General features: G+C 43.8%; 1 protein-coding gene across 3 annotated transcripts in view; it reads left to right on the plus strand.

Annotated features, from left to right (window-relative positions):
- The first annotated feature begins 14,805 nt into the window (after window positions 1-14,805).
- PIWIL2 (piwi like RNA-mediated gene silencing 2) overlaps window positions 14,806-18,198 on the plus strand; it is a 73,557-nt gene continuing 70,164 nt past the window's right edge. For 2 of the 3 annotated variants that reach the window (XM_064368681.1, XM_064368682.1), the window contains exons 1-4: window positions 14,806-15,086; window positions 16,507-16,594; window positions 16,760-16,898; window positions 17,991-18,197. In XM_064368681.1, coding sequence (XP_064224751.1) covers window positions 14,889-15,086; window positions 16,507-16,594; window positions 16,760-16,898; window positions 17,991-18,197 — 632 coding nt within the window. In that variant the 5' untranslated portion in view covers window positions 14,806-14,888. Of the gene's footprint in view, window positions 15,087-15,377; window positions 15,616-16,506; window positions 16,595-16,759; window positions 16,899-17,990; window position 18,198 lie in introns of those variants that run through there. The other variant, XM_012435348.2, reaches the window with a different exon arrangement.

An 18,198-nucleotide genomic window follows, 5' to 3' on the forward strand; every position in this document is an offset into this window, starting at 1 on the left:
CATCAGGAGTTCAAGACCAGCCTGGCCAACATGGTGAAACCCCCGTCTCCACTAAAAATACAAAAATTAGCTGGGTGTGGTGGTGCACACCTGTAGTCCCAGCTACTCGAGTCCAAGGCAGGAGAATCACTTGAACCCGGGAGGCAGAGGTTGCAGTGAACCAGCATCGTGCCCCCGCACTCCAGCCTGGGTGACAGAGCAAGACTGTGTTCCCCTCCCCCCCAAAAAAAAGAAAACAGAAGCAATCAGGGAGGGTGTGTTTCCCACTACCACATCTCTAGTCTGTGTTCTGGTTCCTGTTCTTGCCTCCTATTGCTATGGATGAACTGTCTGCTCCTCCCTGAGACCAGACCCTTCAGTGAGCCTTAGATTCCATTCTCTCTTGTGCAAACACCCTCACCCACTCACCCACACATACTGATCCCCTTCTATTAGACCAGCCTCACAGGAAACAAAACAGTAGTCCCTCCTTACCTGCAGGGGACAATTTCCAAGACCCCCAGTGGATGTTTGAAACTGTGGAAAGCACTGAGTCCTAGATAGACTGTTTTTTCCTACTCATACATACCTATGATAAAGTTTAATATGTAACTTGGCACAGAAGGAGATTAACAACAGCAGTAAGAAGAGAACAAGTATAACAAATACTCTAATGAAAGTTACATATTGATTTGCAGTAGCTTAAAAAACGAGTTACAGAAATGTGCTTATCAATATCTTAATGTGTTATACTCATCCTTCTTGCAATGATGTAAGATGATACATTGCCTTTGTGATGAGATGAAACAAGGTGAATGGCTTAGGCATTGGGGTGTAGTGTTAGGCTACTACAGACTTTTGAAGATACATCAGTGGAGGATCATCTGCTTCAGGAGATCCTGGACCGCTGGGCCATGACAATGTGGAGGGTTTACGTCATGGGCTATGTGTGTGCCTCACCTTTCCTGGTATTTCCTCATCTCTCCAGCTCTAAACATAGGATGCCCAGGGCTCAAGCCTTCCAAGGTTTCTCTTGTCCGTCTACCCTCCTTCCCTCAGCAATCTCATCCAGAATCATCGCTTTAAACTTTCTCTGTCTAGTGAGCTGTGATCATACCACTGCACTCCAGCCTGGGTGACAAAACAAGATCCTGTCTCAAAAGGAGAAAGAGGGAATGGGTGGATGGCTCACTGCAGCCTCGACCTACCAGACTCAACAATCCTCCCTCATCAGCCCCCTGAGTAGATGAGATTATGGCTAATTTAAAAAAGAAATTTTAGAGGCAAGGCTGGCCTTGAACTCCTGGGCTCAAGAGATCCTCGCACTTCAGCCTCCCGAAGTGCTGAGATTATAGGCACGAGCCACCACACCCCACATCTCTTTCTCCCTTTAAGAGGTCCAGTTACCTCTTTGAAAATTAGAATGGACTCAGCTTTTTCCCCTACTGTTAGTAGTTACTAAATAAAATCTGTCTTCACTGCTTTAACTGGTGTCTGGCTTTTAATTTTTAATTTTTTAATGAGATGGAGTCTCAGTCTATCACCCAGTCTGCAATGTAGTGGTGTGGTCATTGCTCAGTGCAGCCTTGACCTCCTAAGTTCCAGTGATTCTCTTGCCTCAGCCTCCCAAGTAGCTGGGACTACAGGCACACACCACCATGCCCGGCTGATTTTTATATTTTTTTTTTGTGGAGACGGGTCTCACTATGTTGCCCAGGCTGATCTCGAACTCCAGGACTCAAGTGATTCTCCTCCCTCAGCCCCCCAAAGCACTGGGATTATAGCCATGAGAAACTGGGCCTGGCCTGGCTTTGTCTATCTTTGACAAGTCTACAAACTTACTATCTTAAGACAATTAGGAACATTTGTATATTGACTAGATATTTGATAGTATTAAATTATTATTGTTCATTCTTTCAAGCTGTGATAATGGTGTTGTGGTTACACTTTTCAAAATAATCCAAAGAAATGTATCCAGACTATTAGCATTTCTCCCCACTTCCGGCACTACCACTCTTGGCCAAACAGGCCTCACGTCCCGCTCTCCTCCTGGGCCATCCCCCTCCAGTCGCACAGGCCTTGCTACTTGGGTCACACAGCAGGCTGTTTCCAGGTGCACGGCTCTCGCATCACTTTCCCCTGCCTACCACTTGCTTTCCCTACGTAGCTGCATGTCTTGCTTCCCCCATTCCTTCAGGTCTCTGAGACTTTCCTGACCATCCTACATAAATTAGTAAACTCCCATCCCTGACACTTAAAAAAATTTTTTTTTAATTGTTATTTTTGTGAGACAGAGTCTCATTCTATCACCCAGGCCTTAATTTTCTTCTTGGCTTTATCTTTTTTTTTTTTTTTTGGCTTTTTAAAAACTTCATTGTATGGAACATCTCTATGACCCATTGCACATCTCAGTCTTACCTGTCTCTTTATTTAGCCAGCCCTGTAGTGACCGGTTCTCTGTGGGTACCCATCAGGTCTACACAGATAAAACCTGATAGAACCTAACCTCAGGCTTGCTCTGTGGATCTTCTGCCTTCTTCCCTGAGACTTGCTTCAACTCAGGAGGTGGACATGTCAATGTCCATGTCATGTCAATGACAAGGTATGGAACAGGATGGGGACACCATGGTGCAACTACAAAGTACTGGGGTTTAACCCTCCTTGAGGTGCATCTTTGACCAAAGGAAAGGAGTCAATGGTACAAGCATCCTCCTTGCTTCTGTAGGATACGTGGCCTTGACATGGACTTAATATGGCTTCTCAAATGGTCCTGATGGATAGAGCAACCAGATCATTGTAGCAGTGGCCAACTTCCTGATGTATCTTTGAATTAGCTCTCCCTCCCTGCCTGAATCATTCCCCTGTCCCTCAGTTTTAGTCCCTGGGATCACACTCTCCAGTAAAATACATGCAGTAAACCTTTGTCTCAGGTCCTACCTTCTGAGGATCTAGGCTAAGTCATCCATCTGTTAGACACTTGTTATCCCTTTATTCAATCACTTCCTACACTCATGATTCCTTTTTTCTTCCCAGACTTTCCTTCTGGGGGCTTCTTCTCCCTTCTTCTCCCTCCCTCTCCCTCTCCCTCCTCTTCTTCCTCTTCCTCTTCTTCTTTTCTTTTTTTGAAACACAGTCTTGTTCTATTGCCCAGGCTGGAGCACAAAGGCATGATCTTGGCTCACTGTAAACTCCACCTCCTGAGTTGAAGCAATTCTCATGCCTCAGCCTCCCAAGTAGCTGGGATTACAAGCCTGCACCACCATGCCCAGCTAATTTTTGTATTTTTAATAGAGACAGGGTTTTGCCATGTTGCCCAGGCTGGTCTCAAACTCCTGGCATCAACTGATCTATCTGCCTAGGCTTCTCAGAGTACTGGGATTACAGGGTGAGCCACGTCACCTGGCCCATTTTTTCTTTATCTTCTTGTTTAGAAATTTCTTCAGAGAGGAATGAACAGAGATGAATAAGTGGAGGTGTTATGTAAAGGCATACTGTACTCGAAACCTGAAGACCTGCAGCGGGTTTAAATTCCAACTCTTGTTATAACTTTTTAAAAGATTGTGAAAATATCAAAATGTACATGAATCAGGTTTTAATATACTGTATGATGGGTGGATGAGGCTGTGCATTGTACCATTTGTTTGAATTCTCAGGCATGGTTTGGCAGTGCAAGAACTCTGTAACATTAACAAATTCAATAAAAAGTAAATATATGGAAAAAAAAGAAATTTCTTCAGAGAGGCTTTGTTGGAGGTAAATCTGTCAGTTTGTGTTTCTCTGAAAATGCTTTATTTTACCCTTGTTCTGGAAAGAAAATTTCACTGGGTATACAATTTCTAGGTTGACAGGTTTTTTTCCCCATAACCTCTCAGGACTGTGGATATATTATACCACTATCTTCCTGGATTTTTCCATTAATATTACTGCTATTGAGTCCACTTTTCACTCATGTAGGTAATGTGTTTTTTTCTTTATAACTGCTTTTCACAATCATTTCTTTGCCTTTCGTATTATGCAGTACAACGATGATGTGCTAAGTGTAGATTTCTTTTTAATTCTCTGTTTCAGAGTTACTGGTCTTCTTGAAGCTAAAGATTTGTATCTTTCATCAAATCTAAAATGTTTTCAGCTATTAAATCTTTAAATATTGTCTTTCCTCTCTTCTCCGTGTTACTCCATCTCAAACTTTATTGGGCCTTTTAACTCTATTCTCTGTGTCTCTCAGCCTCTCATATTTCACCTTTCTTTGTCTCTGTGCTACATTCTAGATAAATATTTGAACTGATCTTTTTTTTTTTTTTTTTTTTTTTGAGATGGGAATCTTGCTCTGTTGCCCAGGCTGGAGTGCAGTGGCACAATCTCAGCTCACTGCAACCTCCACCTCCCAGTGATTCTCCTGCCTCAGCCTCCCAAGTAGCTGGGATTAAAGGTGCCCGCCAGCATGCCCAGCTAATTTTTTTTTGTATTTTTAGTAGAGATGGAGTTTCACTATGTTGGCCAGGCTGGTCTCGAATGCCTGACCTCATGATCTACCTACCTCAGCCTCCCAATGTAGTGGGATTACAGGCGTGAGCCACTGCACCCGGCCTTCAGTTGATCTTCTAACTCATGATGTCTCCCTTTAGCTGTGTCTATTCTGTTGTGTAATTTTCCTTTGAGTGTTTAATTTCTATTACATTATTCATTTTTAGAAGTTCTATTTCGGTTCTTTCCCAAACTTGCCTCATCAATTTTGGTTGTCTTTGCTCTTTATTTATTTTTTTTGAGACAGAGTCTCATTCTATTGCCTAGGCTAGAGTGCAGTGGTACAGTCAGAACTCACTGCAGCCTCGACCTCCCAGGCTCAAGTGATCCTCCTACCTTATCCTCCCAATTCCCGGCCAATTTTTAAAAATTATTTTTTGTAGAGGTAGGGTTTTGCCATGTTGCTCAGGCTGGCCTCAAACTCCTGAACTCAAGCAGTCTTTCCACCTCAGCCTTCCAAAGTGCTGGGATTACAGGCATGAACCACTGCACCTGGCCTGCCTTTGCTCTTCACTCATTGTTTCAATTGCCACCTCTATTTCTTGAAACAGTATGTTTATATTCCATGTTCAGAAATAAAAGTTTTTGAAACATTTCTGGATCTAGTTCTGTTCACTGTAGTTTCTGTCTGTTCTTTTGTGGTGTTTTTGTTTTGTTTGTTTTGGTTTTTCGATTTTTTTTTTTTTTTTTTGAGACAGTCTTACTCTGTTGCCAAAGCTGGAGTGCAGTGGCAAAATCTCAGCTCAGAAGAACCTGCACCTCCCAGGTTCAAGAGATTCTCCTGCCTCATCATCTGAGTAGCTGGGATTACAGGCATGTGCCACCATGCCTGGCTAATTTTTGTATTTTTAGTAGAGATGCTGTTTTGCCATGTTGGCCAGGCTAGTCTTGAACTCCTGACTTCAAGAGATCTGCCCACCTCGGCCTTCCAAAGTGCTCTGCTTGTTTCTTAATGTGCGTTTTCCAAAAATGCCTCTATTAAGATATATTTTACATATCATATAATTTATCCTATTCAATAATTTTTGGTAAATTTATTGAGTGGTACAAACATTGCCATAAATCAGTTTTTGAACATGTTCATCATCCTAATAAAAGCCTTCATGCACATTTACAGTTCATCCTAATTCCCACTCCCAGCCCCAGGCAACCATTATTTTACATTCTGTCTCTATAGATTTACCTTTTCTAGACATTTCACATAAATAGGATCACACAATATGTGGTCTGTTATGTCATGTCTGGCTTCTTTCGTATACATCTGGCTTAACATATTTTTGGGGGTTCATCCATGCCATAGTGTAGTAGTTTGTTCCTTTTTATTCGTGAATCTATCCATTGTGTGAATATATACCACATCTTGTTTATTCATTTTTTTTGTTTGTTTGTTTTTTGTTTGTTAAGACAGAGTTTTGCTCTTGTTGCCCAGGCTGGAGTGCAGTGGCGTGATCTTGACTCACTACAACCTCTGACCCCGGGTTCAAGTGATTCTCCTGCCTCAGCCTTGTGAGTAGCTAGGATTACAGGTGCCCACCACCACGCCCAGCTAATTTTTTGTATTTTTAGTAGAGATGGGGTTTCATCATGTTGGCCAGGCTGGTTTCAAACTCCTGACCTCGGGTGAGCCACCCACCTTGGCCTCCCAAAGTGTGGGGATTACAGACATGAGCCACTGTGCCCGGCCTCCTTTTTCTTTTTTTAACGTATCCCTATTGTTGAGCACACAAGTTTCTATTGATTCATTTACCAGTTGATGGACATTTAGGTTAAGTTTTTGGCAATTATCAATAATACTGCTTTGAACATTTGCATGCAAGTTTTGTGTGGACATGTTTCATTTTTCTTAGGTAGTTTCCAAGAAGTGAAATTTTGGTTCCTACAGTAATTTTTTGTTTAACAGTTTGGAAAACTGCCAAATGTTTCCGAAAGAGGCTGCATCATTGTACATTCGCACTGGCAATGTGTGAGGGTTCCTGTTCCACCACATCCTTGCTGACATCTGTTATTCTATTAGTCAGCCAGGCCTGCCATAACAAATTACCACTGACTGGGTGGCCTCTGCAACATACATTTGTTTTCTCACAGTTCTGGAGGCTACGATTCTATGATCAAGGTGCTGGCAAATTTGATGTCTGATGAGTGCTGTCTTCCTAGCTTATAGATGGCCGCCATCTTGCTGTGTCCTCACATGGCCTTGTGTCTGTGCTTCCATGAAGAGAGAGGGTTAGAGATGGAGATCTCGTGTCTCTTCCTCTTCTCTAAGAACACAAATCTTATTAGATCAGGGCTCCTCCTTACTTATATCTCCCTGCATACTCCATCTCCAAATACAGGGGGTTAGGGTTTCAACATATGGTTTTGTGAGAGGAGCACAATTCACTCCATAACATTTCTCCCTCTGTCCCCCTCAAATTCATGTTCTTCTCACGTGTAGCACATTTGCCCCATCCTAACAGCCCCCAAAGTCTTATACCATTTCACTATCAATGGCAAGCCTAAGGTCTCATCTAAATACAATAGGCCCTCCCTATCCATGGGTTCTGCATCCGTGGATTAAACCAACTACACATCAAAAATATTTTGAAAAAACAAAAAGGACGTTTGCATCCGTATTGAACACATACAGACTTTTTTCTTATAATTATTCCCTAAATAATACAGTGTAACAACTATTTATGTAGCATTTACACTGTATTTGGTATTATAAGTTATCTAGAGAGGATTTAAAGTATACAGGAAGATATGCATAGGTTATAAGCAAATATAAAATACATCATTTTATATATGGGACTTGAGCATCTGTGAATCTTGGTATCCATGGAGGGAGGTCCTAAAAATCAATACTCCGCAGATACTGAAGGACAACTGTATTATCTAAATCAGTTATGAGTGGGACTGAGTCACAATTTCTCTTCAGTTGTGACCCAACTGGACAAGTTATGTACTTCCAAATTACAGCAGTGGGACAACATAGTATAATTCCCATTCAAAATGGAGAGATCAGAAAGTAGAAAGTGATAATGGGTCTCAAGTCAGTCCAAAAATGAGCAAGGCAAATTCCATTAAATTTTATGGCTCCAGTCAGGGGTGGTGGCTCACACCCGTAAACCAGTGAGTTCAAGACCAGCCTGGGCAACATGGTCAAACCCTGTCTCTACTAAAAAGCTTACTAGTTCCAACAAGGGCTGATAGTTAAAAAGAACCTGGCGCTTCCCTCCCCTCTTTTTCTTGCTTCTTCTCTCTCCATGTGATCTCTGCACAGGCGAGGTCTCTTTGCCTTCTGCCATGTGTGGAAGCAGGCTGAGCACAAATGTTCAGTCTTTTTTTTTTTTTCTTTGAGATGGAGTCTCACTCTGTTGCCCAGGCTGGAGTGCAGTGGCGCGATCTCAGCTCACTGCAACCTCTGCTTCCTAGGTTCAAGTGAGTTTCCTGCCTCAGCCTCCCGAGTAGCTGGGACTACAGGTGTGTGCCACCACACCCAGCTAATTTTTGTATTTTTAGTAGAGACGGGTTTCGTCATGTTGGCCAGGATGGTCTCCATCTCTTGACCTCATGATCCACCTACTTCGTCCTCCCAAAGTGCTGGTATTACAGACGTGAGCCACCATGCCTGGCCCAGATGTCCAGTCTTGAACCTTCCAGCCTGCAGAACCATAAGCTCAGTAAACCTCTTTTCTTTATAAATTACCCAGCCTCAGGTATTCCTTTATAGTAACACTAAAGGGACTAATGGACTGAGACAGGTCGGCTCACATCTCTTGCCCTTTTTTTTTTTGAGACGGAATTTTGTACTTGTTGCCTAGGCTGGAGTGCAATGGCATGATCTTGGCTCACTGCAACCTCTGCCTCCCAGGTTCGGGTGATTCTCCTGCCTCGGCCTCCCGAGTAGTTGGGATTACAGGCACCCACCACCACGCCCAGCTGATTTTTGTATTTTTAGTAGAGACAGGGTTTCACCAGGTTGGCCAGGCTGGTCTCGAACTCCTGACCTCAGGTTATCCACCTGCCTTAGCCTCCTAAAGTACTGGAATTACAGGTGTGAGCCACCATGACTTTTGCCCATTTTTTTTTAATTGGATTGTCTTCCTGTTATTCAGCCTGATGTGTTCTGTGAAATCGTATTTATTAATACTTTTTACATGGGGAGTTTTGGGGTCCTGGTGTACTTCTCCTGGAAGGATTTCTATTTATCTCTCCCAGGAACCCAGGCATATTACATAGGTCCACTTTAAAGGACATCCTACCTATAGGTATTAGGCTTCACCAATAAGGTAATTTTCTGCCCTTAATCATGCTGTGGCTCTGGCGATCTGCTGAACAGCAACAAAAACAAACCAGAATACATGGTTGGAATAGAAATACTTATGGGGACCAAGTGCCCAGGGTATTTGGAGTCAAGACTGCCTAGGAAAATTCAGATTACTTGTAGTTATGGGGCCATTTTCATTCTGAATTTTACAGACTAGCAGGGCCAGGTGGACAGAATTTGATGTTATGGCTTTTTTGAGTAAAACAAAAAATCTGTAAGTTATCTGAAAATACTATCTCTTAGTGTGACATATGTGCTCTTTTTGCCCCCCCCTTTTTTTAAATTAACAAATAGTAATTACATATGGTTACAGTGTACAATGTGATATTCTGATATTTGTTTACATTGTGGAATGAGTAAATCAAGTTAACATATCCAGCACCTCACATACTCATCTTTTTGTGATGAGTTTCTGTGTGTCCTTTTTAATGAATATCTAGTGATGGCAAATTAACAATAAAGTACTCTGTTAGGGAATATAATCTCCAAGAGAGGTTGATTAGCTTTTGAAAGATTCTAAACAGATGTCCACGTTTCAGAAAGCTTCAACCATTTTTATGTCCAATCAACAGCAAGACCGTATGGATTTTCCTTTTGTTAAATAAGTAGTGTTCCTAATGTCTGGATTGGCTAGAAATACCGTACAAAGGCCACCTACGCTTGCATGAACAGGATATAGAAATCCAGGAAACCCAGTGTGCACACCCTTTGTAATGGTGCTCTTGGCTTAGATTCCCAGATAGAAGACATGTTCAGGAAATCATCTGAGGATTGTTATTGCCTTACTTCAACTAGAAGATTTGCTGAATCCTGCCCCTAAACTATTGTTTCATGTGTATAGAATAAGTGTGTCATGCAAAGTTTGGTCAGAGGGAGTTGGATATTCATGAAGGTTACAAAGCAGTTTGTATAACCGTTTTTGACTGCACTTGCTACCATTAAGTATTTGCACAGGCAGGGGAATTGTTTACAACATAATATTCCAACAGTTGCAAGTTAAGAAGGTTGTGTGGTAAAGGAAGTGAAAAGGTTAGATCGTGGTAATCAAATACTGTCTACAAACTGTGAAGGGGCATCATGCCAACTGGATTCCTTGAAAATCATCCTGCTCCAATAATTTTCAGACTATCCTCATTTGGGAAGGAGAGGAGGGCCCTTGTATGTGTGGACTAAAACAAAGCATGGGATATCTGAGGCCTGGAAAAGATAAGGTTAAGCCTTCTCTAGTCCTATTCCTTGCAGAGCCTTTGGATGTCTCTGCAGCAATAGCCAAAGCCTTCAGAAGCTTGACCTCAACCACCCTGTAAAACCTGGGCTTGGGAGAGGGATGCAGTTATTTGCCAAAATGGTTGGGAGAGGGGCAGAAATCTTTCTTTGGGTAAAATCATTCTGGAGTTGCTGCTGAAGTAACCACTAATAATTTAATCTGGTTTCAAGAAAGCTCTTCTTGGCTCACAGACTTAGGCATCAATGAATAATAATAGACAACATTTATCAAGGTCGTCTTCTCCTTGTGCTGAGTATTTTAGATACTTATGTCACTATGTGTGTACATTTCCATTCAACCTTATGAATGGATGCTTTTAGTTTTTATCTCTGTTTTATATATAAGGAAAGTGCAGCAGGATGGGTGGCCATGGAAGTCGGAATCTGCTAAGGAGTGTTTAACAACTCACCTGCCAAAGGAAAAAAAAATAAAGGAAAGTGATGTGCAGAAATCATATGAATTAGGTGTTTCAATGCACACTCTAGTTTACCTTTCTTCTTCACCACCTGTATCACTAATCCTCTAAGTGGCAGGAATGGGGCAAGTCAATTTCAGCACTCGAGTGTTAGATTAAATCTGTTTACAGGAGTTGCCACCAGAAAGGGAGTCAGGATCTCCAAATCCTAGCACATTTTAATACTTAGGGTCACATAACTTCCAGCGCACCTTCCACACGAACTTGCCCTGTTCAGTGAATCTGCTGGAAGGGACGAGCCTCTCTTTCAGGCGGGCCAATGAGATAGCTGGCTCTTGTGAGCGACAGGTCTTGTGGCCAATGGGCTCAGCCCCTGAGGCCTCGAAGACCGGAAATTGGCCCTGGACCATGTGGCCCCTGGGGCGTGGGTTGGGTGCTGTCTTCTCCTGACGCCGTGCGGAGTCGGCCGAGTTGGGGGAGGACTCCTGCCCAGGTGAGAGGACAGGTCCGGGTGTAGAAACCAAGGCAGGCCAGGGTCGCTCCGGGGCAGGCTGGGTGGGCTTTCGCTCAAGCACATGGTGTCAGCCGCCCTCCCAGGCGTCTCCCCTCCTGCTTCCAGGTGGCGCTGGGGCCTTCGGAGGCCGGGCGGGGGCGGGAAGTCGTTATTCGAGGCCGTGTGCTGAGGCCTGGAGAAGGTGCGCAGGCGGGGGGCGGCAGGGGATGCCCGCGGGAGGTCTGAGTGGGCCCTAAAATGGGAGGTAGAACCCCCGGCAGGGCTGTGGCTTTGGGGAAGCGTGCTTTTGTCAGGGTGGAAAGGGGGTGGGACTCGCCTTCGGGGGCCTCTGGTTAGGCTCTGGTCAGGAGGCCCCAGCGCCGAGCACACACTCAGGGATTCAGGGGAGGCAGGCCCAGCCCGTCCTGGGTTCCTTCCCTGTTGAACCCTTTGGTCAGCCAAGTATTTGCTACCTGATCCCAGGAGGAAATCCACATTGGGAGAGGGCCTTGTAGGGGAGCTGCCTGAATCTATAGAAGTGATGCTGAGGTTGAGGGAAGGGTGGACGAAGACGAAGATTACAGAAGTCTCATAAGGGACGCCGTCCAGCACTTCTGAGTATGTAGTGATTAATATATTGATTGCTTGGGGATCTGTCAGCGGAGTTCTGGTTCACCGAAAAGGGGCGTTAGCAATTAAAGGGGAGAGCTGATGTAGGCTTCAAGAAAGGTAACCATATCATGCATTTAGAGTGTAAAAGAAGATAGTTTAGTTCAAGACGTTTTGCAAGTTCTTGAACTGTCTGTACTTACACTGTGTACTTAGGAATTGTGTGTTAATCTTTTATTTAAACGTATAATTTCTCTGTAGCTAATACTTAAGACAGCTTTTTGAAAGTTAGGAAGAGTCTCCTCCCACCTGTAATCCCAGCATTTGGGGAGGCTGAGGTGGGAGGATCACTTGAGGTCAGCAGTTTGAGACCAGCCTGGGCAACATGGCAAGATCCCATCTCTACAAAAAAAATTTTTTTAATTAGCTGGACATGGTGGCAGGTGCCTGTAGTCCTAGCTACTTGGGAGGCTGAGACAAGAGGACTGCTTGAGCACAGGAGGTTGAGACTGCAGTGAGCTAAGACTCCACCATTTCACTGTAGCCCGGATGCAGCAAGACCCTGTCTTAAAAAAAAAATTATTTCCCGTTAAGAAATATTTTTCAGGAATCAGGGGCAAGTCAGGACCATGAGAGGAGCTCCGTAAAGAGGGAGTCCTGAAATCTGTAGGCTACACAGTAATTTTTTTTTTTTTTTTTTAAAGACAGTCTCATTCTGTCATCCAGGCTGGAGTGCCACAATCTTGGATCACTGCAGTCTCTGCCTCCCAGGTTCAAGCGATTCTTGTGCCTCAGCCTCCTAAGTAGGGGGGATTACAGGTGTGCACCACCATGCCCAACTAATTTTTGTGTTTTTAGTAAAGACAGGGTTTCACTATGTAGGCCCAGCTGGTCTTGAACTCCTGACCTCAAGTGGTCCACCCACCTCGGCTTCTCAAAGTCCTGGGATTACAGACATGGGCCACCATGCCCGACCTACAGGTTATAAAGTGATTTTGAAGAGACCTGATGGGCTTTAGATTTGGTGGAGAAGCCAGGAAGAGCCTCACCCCTGGTAACCTGGGAGAGAGAAGGGTGTTAAATGCAACCTACCAGAAAGGTTCTGTACTCTGGAGACTTCTGATAAAGTTTAAAAGAAAAGGGTTTTTTTAATTTTTTTTTCTATTTTTTAACTTTTTGTAGACACAGGGTCTCTCACTGTGTTTCTAAGGCTGGCCTTAAACTCCTGGCCTCAAGTGGTCCTCCCACCTAGGCCTTCCAGAATGCTGGAATTGCAGGCATGAGCCACTGTGCTCAGCCTGAAAGAAGAATTTTTTTTAAAAATTACATAGAGATTTGGAGAAACAACTAAACAGATCAAGGAGAAGAGTTGAGTGCGATCATAGACTGGAAAAAAGTTAGCACTCTTATGTAGGAAAGGGAGGCTAAAAACAAAGCAAAAACCCATAAATATTTATTGACCATAATTTTATGATACGACTGTGTTAACTGTGAAATTGTTTATAGGCCGGGCGCTGTGCCTCACGCCTATAATCCCAGCATTTTGGGAGGCCAAGGCGGGTGCATCACTTGAGATCGGGAGTTTGAGACCAGCCTGCCCAACGTGGAGAAACCCAACTCTACTAAAAATACAGAATTAGCCAGGAATGGTGGCACATGTGTGTAATCCCAGCTGCTTGCCTAGGCTGAGGCAGGAGAATCGCTTGAACCTGGAAGGTAGAGGTTGCAGTGAGCCAAGATTGCGCCATTGCACTCCAGCCTGGGCAACAAGAGCGAAACTCCATCTCAAAAGAAAAGAAATTTTTTTATAAATCAAAGTCATCCTCGTACATAAAAACTGCTTTAGCCAGGTACAATGGCTCATGCCTATCATCCCAGCACTTTGGAAGGCTGAAGCAGCAGATCACTTGAACCCAGGTATTTGAGACCAGCCTGGGCTACATGGCAAGACCCCATCTCTACAAAAATTGTAAAAATTAGTGGGGTGTTGTGGTGCATGCCTGTTATCCCAGCTACTCAGGAGGCTGAGATGTGAGTGTCACTTGAGCCCAGGAGGTTGAGGGTGCAGTGAGCCATGATCATGCCACTGCACTCCAGCCTGGGCAACAGTGCGAGACCCTCCCAAAAAACTGCTTCCTTGGTTGGGCACGGTGGCTCACGCCTGTAATCCCAGCACTTTGGGAGGCCGAGGTGAGCGGATCACCTGAGGTCGAGAGTTTTGAGACCAGCCTGACCGACATGGAAAAACTATTAAAAATACAAAAAAATTGCTGGGCGTGGTGGCACATGCCTGTAATCCCAGCTACTTGAGAGGCTGAGCAGGAGAATAGCTTGAACCCAGGAGGCAGAGGTTGCCGTGAGCTGAGATTGCACCACTGTACTCCAGCCTGGGCAGCTAGAGTGAAACTCTGTCTCAAAAACAAAACAAAACAGAAACAAAAAAGTGCTTCCTTTTATAACATGTAGTTAACTTACAGGACTGAGTTTTGTGAGAGGCCATTTAGGTAGAAAATGTAAGTTCAAGGAGGACGTGGGCCTCTGAGGCAGGGGTTCCCAACCCCCAGGCCACAGACTGGTTGGGGGCCTATTAGGAATTGGGCTGCACAGCAGGAGGCGAGTGGTGGGCGAATGAGCAAAGCTTCATCTGTATTGACAGTCGCTCCCGATGGCTCATAGTATCACCTGAGCTCCACCTCCTGTCTGATCACTGGTGGCATTAGATTCCTATAGTGCAAACCCTCTTGTGAACTTTGTGTTCAGGGGATCTAGGTTGCATGCTCCTTATGAGAATCTAATGCCTGATGATCTGTCACTGTCTCCCATCACCCACAGATGGGACCATCTAGTTGCAGAAAAACAAGATCAGGGCTCCCACTGATTCTACATTATGGTGAGTTGTATAATTATTATATTTCATTATCTATTACAATGTAATAGAAATAAAGTGCACAATAAATGTAGTGTGTTTGAGTCACTCTGAAACCGTCCCCCCACCCCTGGAAAAATTGTCTTCCAGGAAACCAGTCTCTGGTGCCAAAAAGGTTGGGGACCACTGCTCTAAGGGATTGTTAATGGAGGGTGTTTTGAATATTACAGATCAAATAGAAGCCTTTGAAGTGAATATGTTGTAGAAGGCTGGGTGTGTTACTGGACTGACTCAAAATATTTTTTTAATGCTTTGTGAATCTGTCTTAAAGGAAAAGGAAAACAGTTGGGAACCTTAATCTTTTGAAAATGCTGGCAGATAATTAACCAGAACAGGATCGACACACGTGTCCGCTACAGCCTTTGAATGGATCCTTTCCGACCATCATTCAGGGGCCAGCCTCCTGTCCACCCATCCCAGTGCCAGGCTGTACGGATGCCAGGCTGTTGGCCACAAGCTTCTAAACCTTTGGACCCAGCTCTGGGCAGGGGAGCACCTGCAGGCAGAGGCCATGTGTTTGGAAAGCCAGAGGAACCAACCACACAGAGGGGGCCAGCACAGAGGGTAAGACCACGTTTGGATGCATAGGAGCAGCATACAGCTTATCTGTGTGCTGTCAGAGGAGGGTAATGGATTTCAAAGTGCTTGCAGGGCTAGGCACGGTGGCTCATGTCTATAATACCAGCACTTTGGGAGGCTGAAGTGGGTGGATCATCTGAGGTCAGGAATTTGAGACCAGCCTGGCTGACGTGGTGAAACTCGATCTCTACTAAAAATACAAAAATTAGCTGGATGTGGTGGTGTGCACCTGTAATACCAGCTACTCAGGAAGCTGAAGCAGGAGAATTGCTTGAACCCTGGAGATGGAGGTTAGAGAGAGCTGAGATCTCACCACTGCACTCCAGCCTGGGTGACAAGAGCAAGGCTCCGTCTCAAAACAACAACAAAGTGCTTGCAAAACTGAGAAGCCCTTAACAGAAACAAGTTTGTCTTTTTTTTTCTTTAACAAGTAGATACATCTGGACATATATTTCAAATCTAGAGTTTCTAGAGGTATGAAAAAGTACCTCATAATGAATACTAGATGGACTTGGTAAGTACCATAGGTTCTCTAGCTTTCAATCATCCCTCCATCCCTCTGTCTGTAATTGTTAGGGTTAAAGGTATAATCTCCTGTTCTTTTCTGAGTATGTAGATTTTCACCCTGGTTTTGGCTCTATATTAGCAGCAATTCCTGCCTCTGAGGTCATAATACTTAACATTTGCTCACTTTGGAAGGCTCATTGCCCAAATCTTAAAGAGGATCTTCAGTTATTGCTGCTACTGTGTGAACACTTACAAGTGTGCATTCTTAATCTCTTAATTATCAAGTAATTTTAAAAATATTTGTCTATAATTAATATGTCAAAGAGAGTTAGCAAATATAGGAAGAATCTAATAATGAAGTTATCTTAAGTAGAGTTGACATTGTCAAATGTATTATTTTTGTAAGGAAAAAAGTTTATGACAGTAATCTTACATGTTGACTCAAATAAATTGCTTGAGTCTTTAGGTAGCTTTTATCCATGTCAGATCCAACTGGTGTAACAATAGTGCAAGTGGAAGACTACCACAGAAAAACAGTAGTGGGTTACCCAAACCTTGAGATCATAAATGATCCAGCTTTTTTGAAAATTCATTAACCAGTACACTTGTTCTTTCTTGCCTTGAATATACAGGAAATATAAAAATGGAAAAGTTAATTCTGCTCTGTTGCATTTTGTTATACTGTACATCAAATCGTGGGTTTTAACTGTAATCCTTTGTGCTTAAAGACCTAATATGATATGGTTACAAGTATTTTTTAAAGTTAATATTATTCCCTTTATTCTTACAACATTTATAGAATTTGAAGGTGGTTTTTATTATGTACCAAGACTAAGAAAGCCCTTGATTCTGGGGTTTTAAACTACCTCTTGGAACTTAATTCTTTGACTTTCCACAGGAGTCTGTGGGTTTGGTCTCCATGTTCCGAGGCCTGGGCATTGAAACAGTTTCGAAAACCCCTCAGAAATGGGAAATGCCTCCAGCAGGTATGTGGACAACTAACTTGAGAAATTCAGTGGTATGTATGATTGCTTCCTTCTTAAATCCAAATGGTTTATCTTCAGAAACATAACTGTGCTTTAAAAAAAAAACCTGTATTTTAAAACACATTTAACTCATAGTCATTGCTGGGCTTTGGTTCTTTCTTTCAGGTAGAGGCATTTTAGGTCGAGGCTTGTCAGCTAATCTGGTACGCAAAGACAAGGAGGAACTGTGTCCCACTTTTTGGGATCCAAAAGTGTTGGCAGCTGGGGACAGCAAGATGGCAGAGGCCTCTGTTGGTTGGAGTAGGTGGGTAAAGTTACCTTCTCAGGTAACTATCAAATTCAGATGGAATATCTCTGTAAGTTCAGAGAGCAACTCCTAAGAAGGGTTGTGTCATCTCATAAACAATCAATGTCTGGTTTTATATTAAAGAATGCACATTTCCCAAGAATAGTCAGCAGTTGTTGCTAGGCTTTGGAAAAGGGTAAGAAGTAGTTCTCCACTGGGCTGTTAAGAAATTCATTTGTGTTCTTAACAAATTACTACAAATTACCCTGATTGTGGTGATTCTTTTTTTTTTTTTTGCTCTGTCACCAGGCTGGAGTGTAGTGGTGTGATCTCGGCTCACTGCAACCTCTGCCTCCCAGGGTCAAGCGATTCTTCTGCCTCAGCCTCCCGAATAACTGGTGTGCGCCACCATGCCTGGCTAATTTTTGTATTTTTAGTAGAGACGGGGTTTAACTGTATTAGCCAGGCTGGTCTCGAACTCCTAACCTCAGGCAATCTGTCTGCCTAGGCCTTCCAGAGTGCTGGAATTATAGGTGTGAGCCACTACCCCCGGCCATGATGATTCTTTAAATAACGTTAAGTCAAACTTTCTTCTCTATTCTGCTGTGGAAGATGGTTCTGACAGTCGGTATTAATCAGTCATGATGGCATATGTTGTGTTTTTTGTTGTTGTTGTTTGATTGTTTTGAAATTGGGTCTCTGTCACCCAGGCTTTAGTGCAGTGGTGTGATCTCAGCTCACTGCAGCCTCGACCTCCCGGCCTCAAGTGATCCTCCCACCTCAGCCACTTGAGTAGCTGGGACTACAGTTGTTAGCCACCGTGCCTGGCTGATTTTTCTATTTTTTGTAGATCGGGGTATCACTGTGTTGCCTAGGCTGGTCTTGAACTCCTGGCTCAAGCAGTCTGCCCACCTCAGCTTCCCAAAGTGCTAGGATTACAGGCATAAGCCACTGCACCTGGCCTTGGCATATGTATTTTGAGAGAATCCGAAGGCTATGCTTAGGTCGTTTTTTGCTGACTCCTCCAGGAAGTGATTGTAGAGTTGGGGGAAAAATCTGGATGGAACATAACTATTACAAAAAGCCCTGATTTGCCTCTCCACATTTCAGGATGCTTGGGAGAGGGAGTTCAGATGCTTCTTTGTTACCACTGGGAAGAGCAGCAGGTGGTATCGGCAGAGGAATGGACAAACCTCCCTGTGCCTTCAGCGCACCATCCGGGGATCCCCTGCAACTGTCATCACCACAAGCTCTGCCCCAGTCCCCTCTGCACTCTCCAGATCGCCCTCTGGTCCTGACTGTGGAACACAAGGAAAAG

This window comes from Aotus nancymaae, unplaced genomic scaffold, assembly GCF_030222135.1.
Source record: "Aotus nancymaae isolate 86718 unplaced genomic scaffold, 86718_ANA_hifiasm-v0.15.2.pri h1tg000079l, whole genome shotgun sequence".
Taxonomy (NCBI): domain Eukaryota; kingdom Metazoa; phylum Chordata; class Mammalia; order Primates; family Aotidae; genus Aotus; species Aotus nancymaae.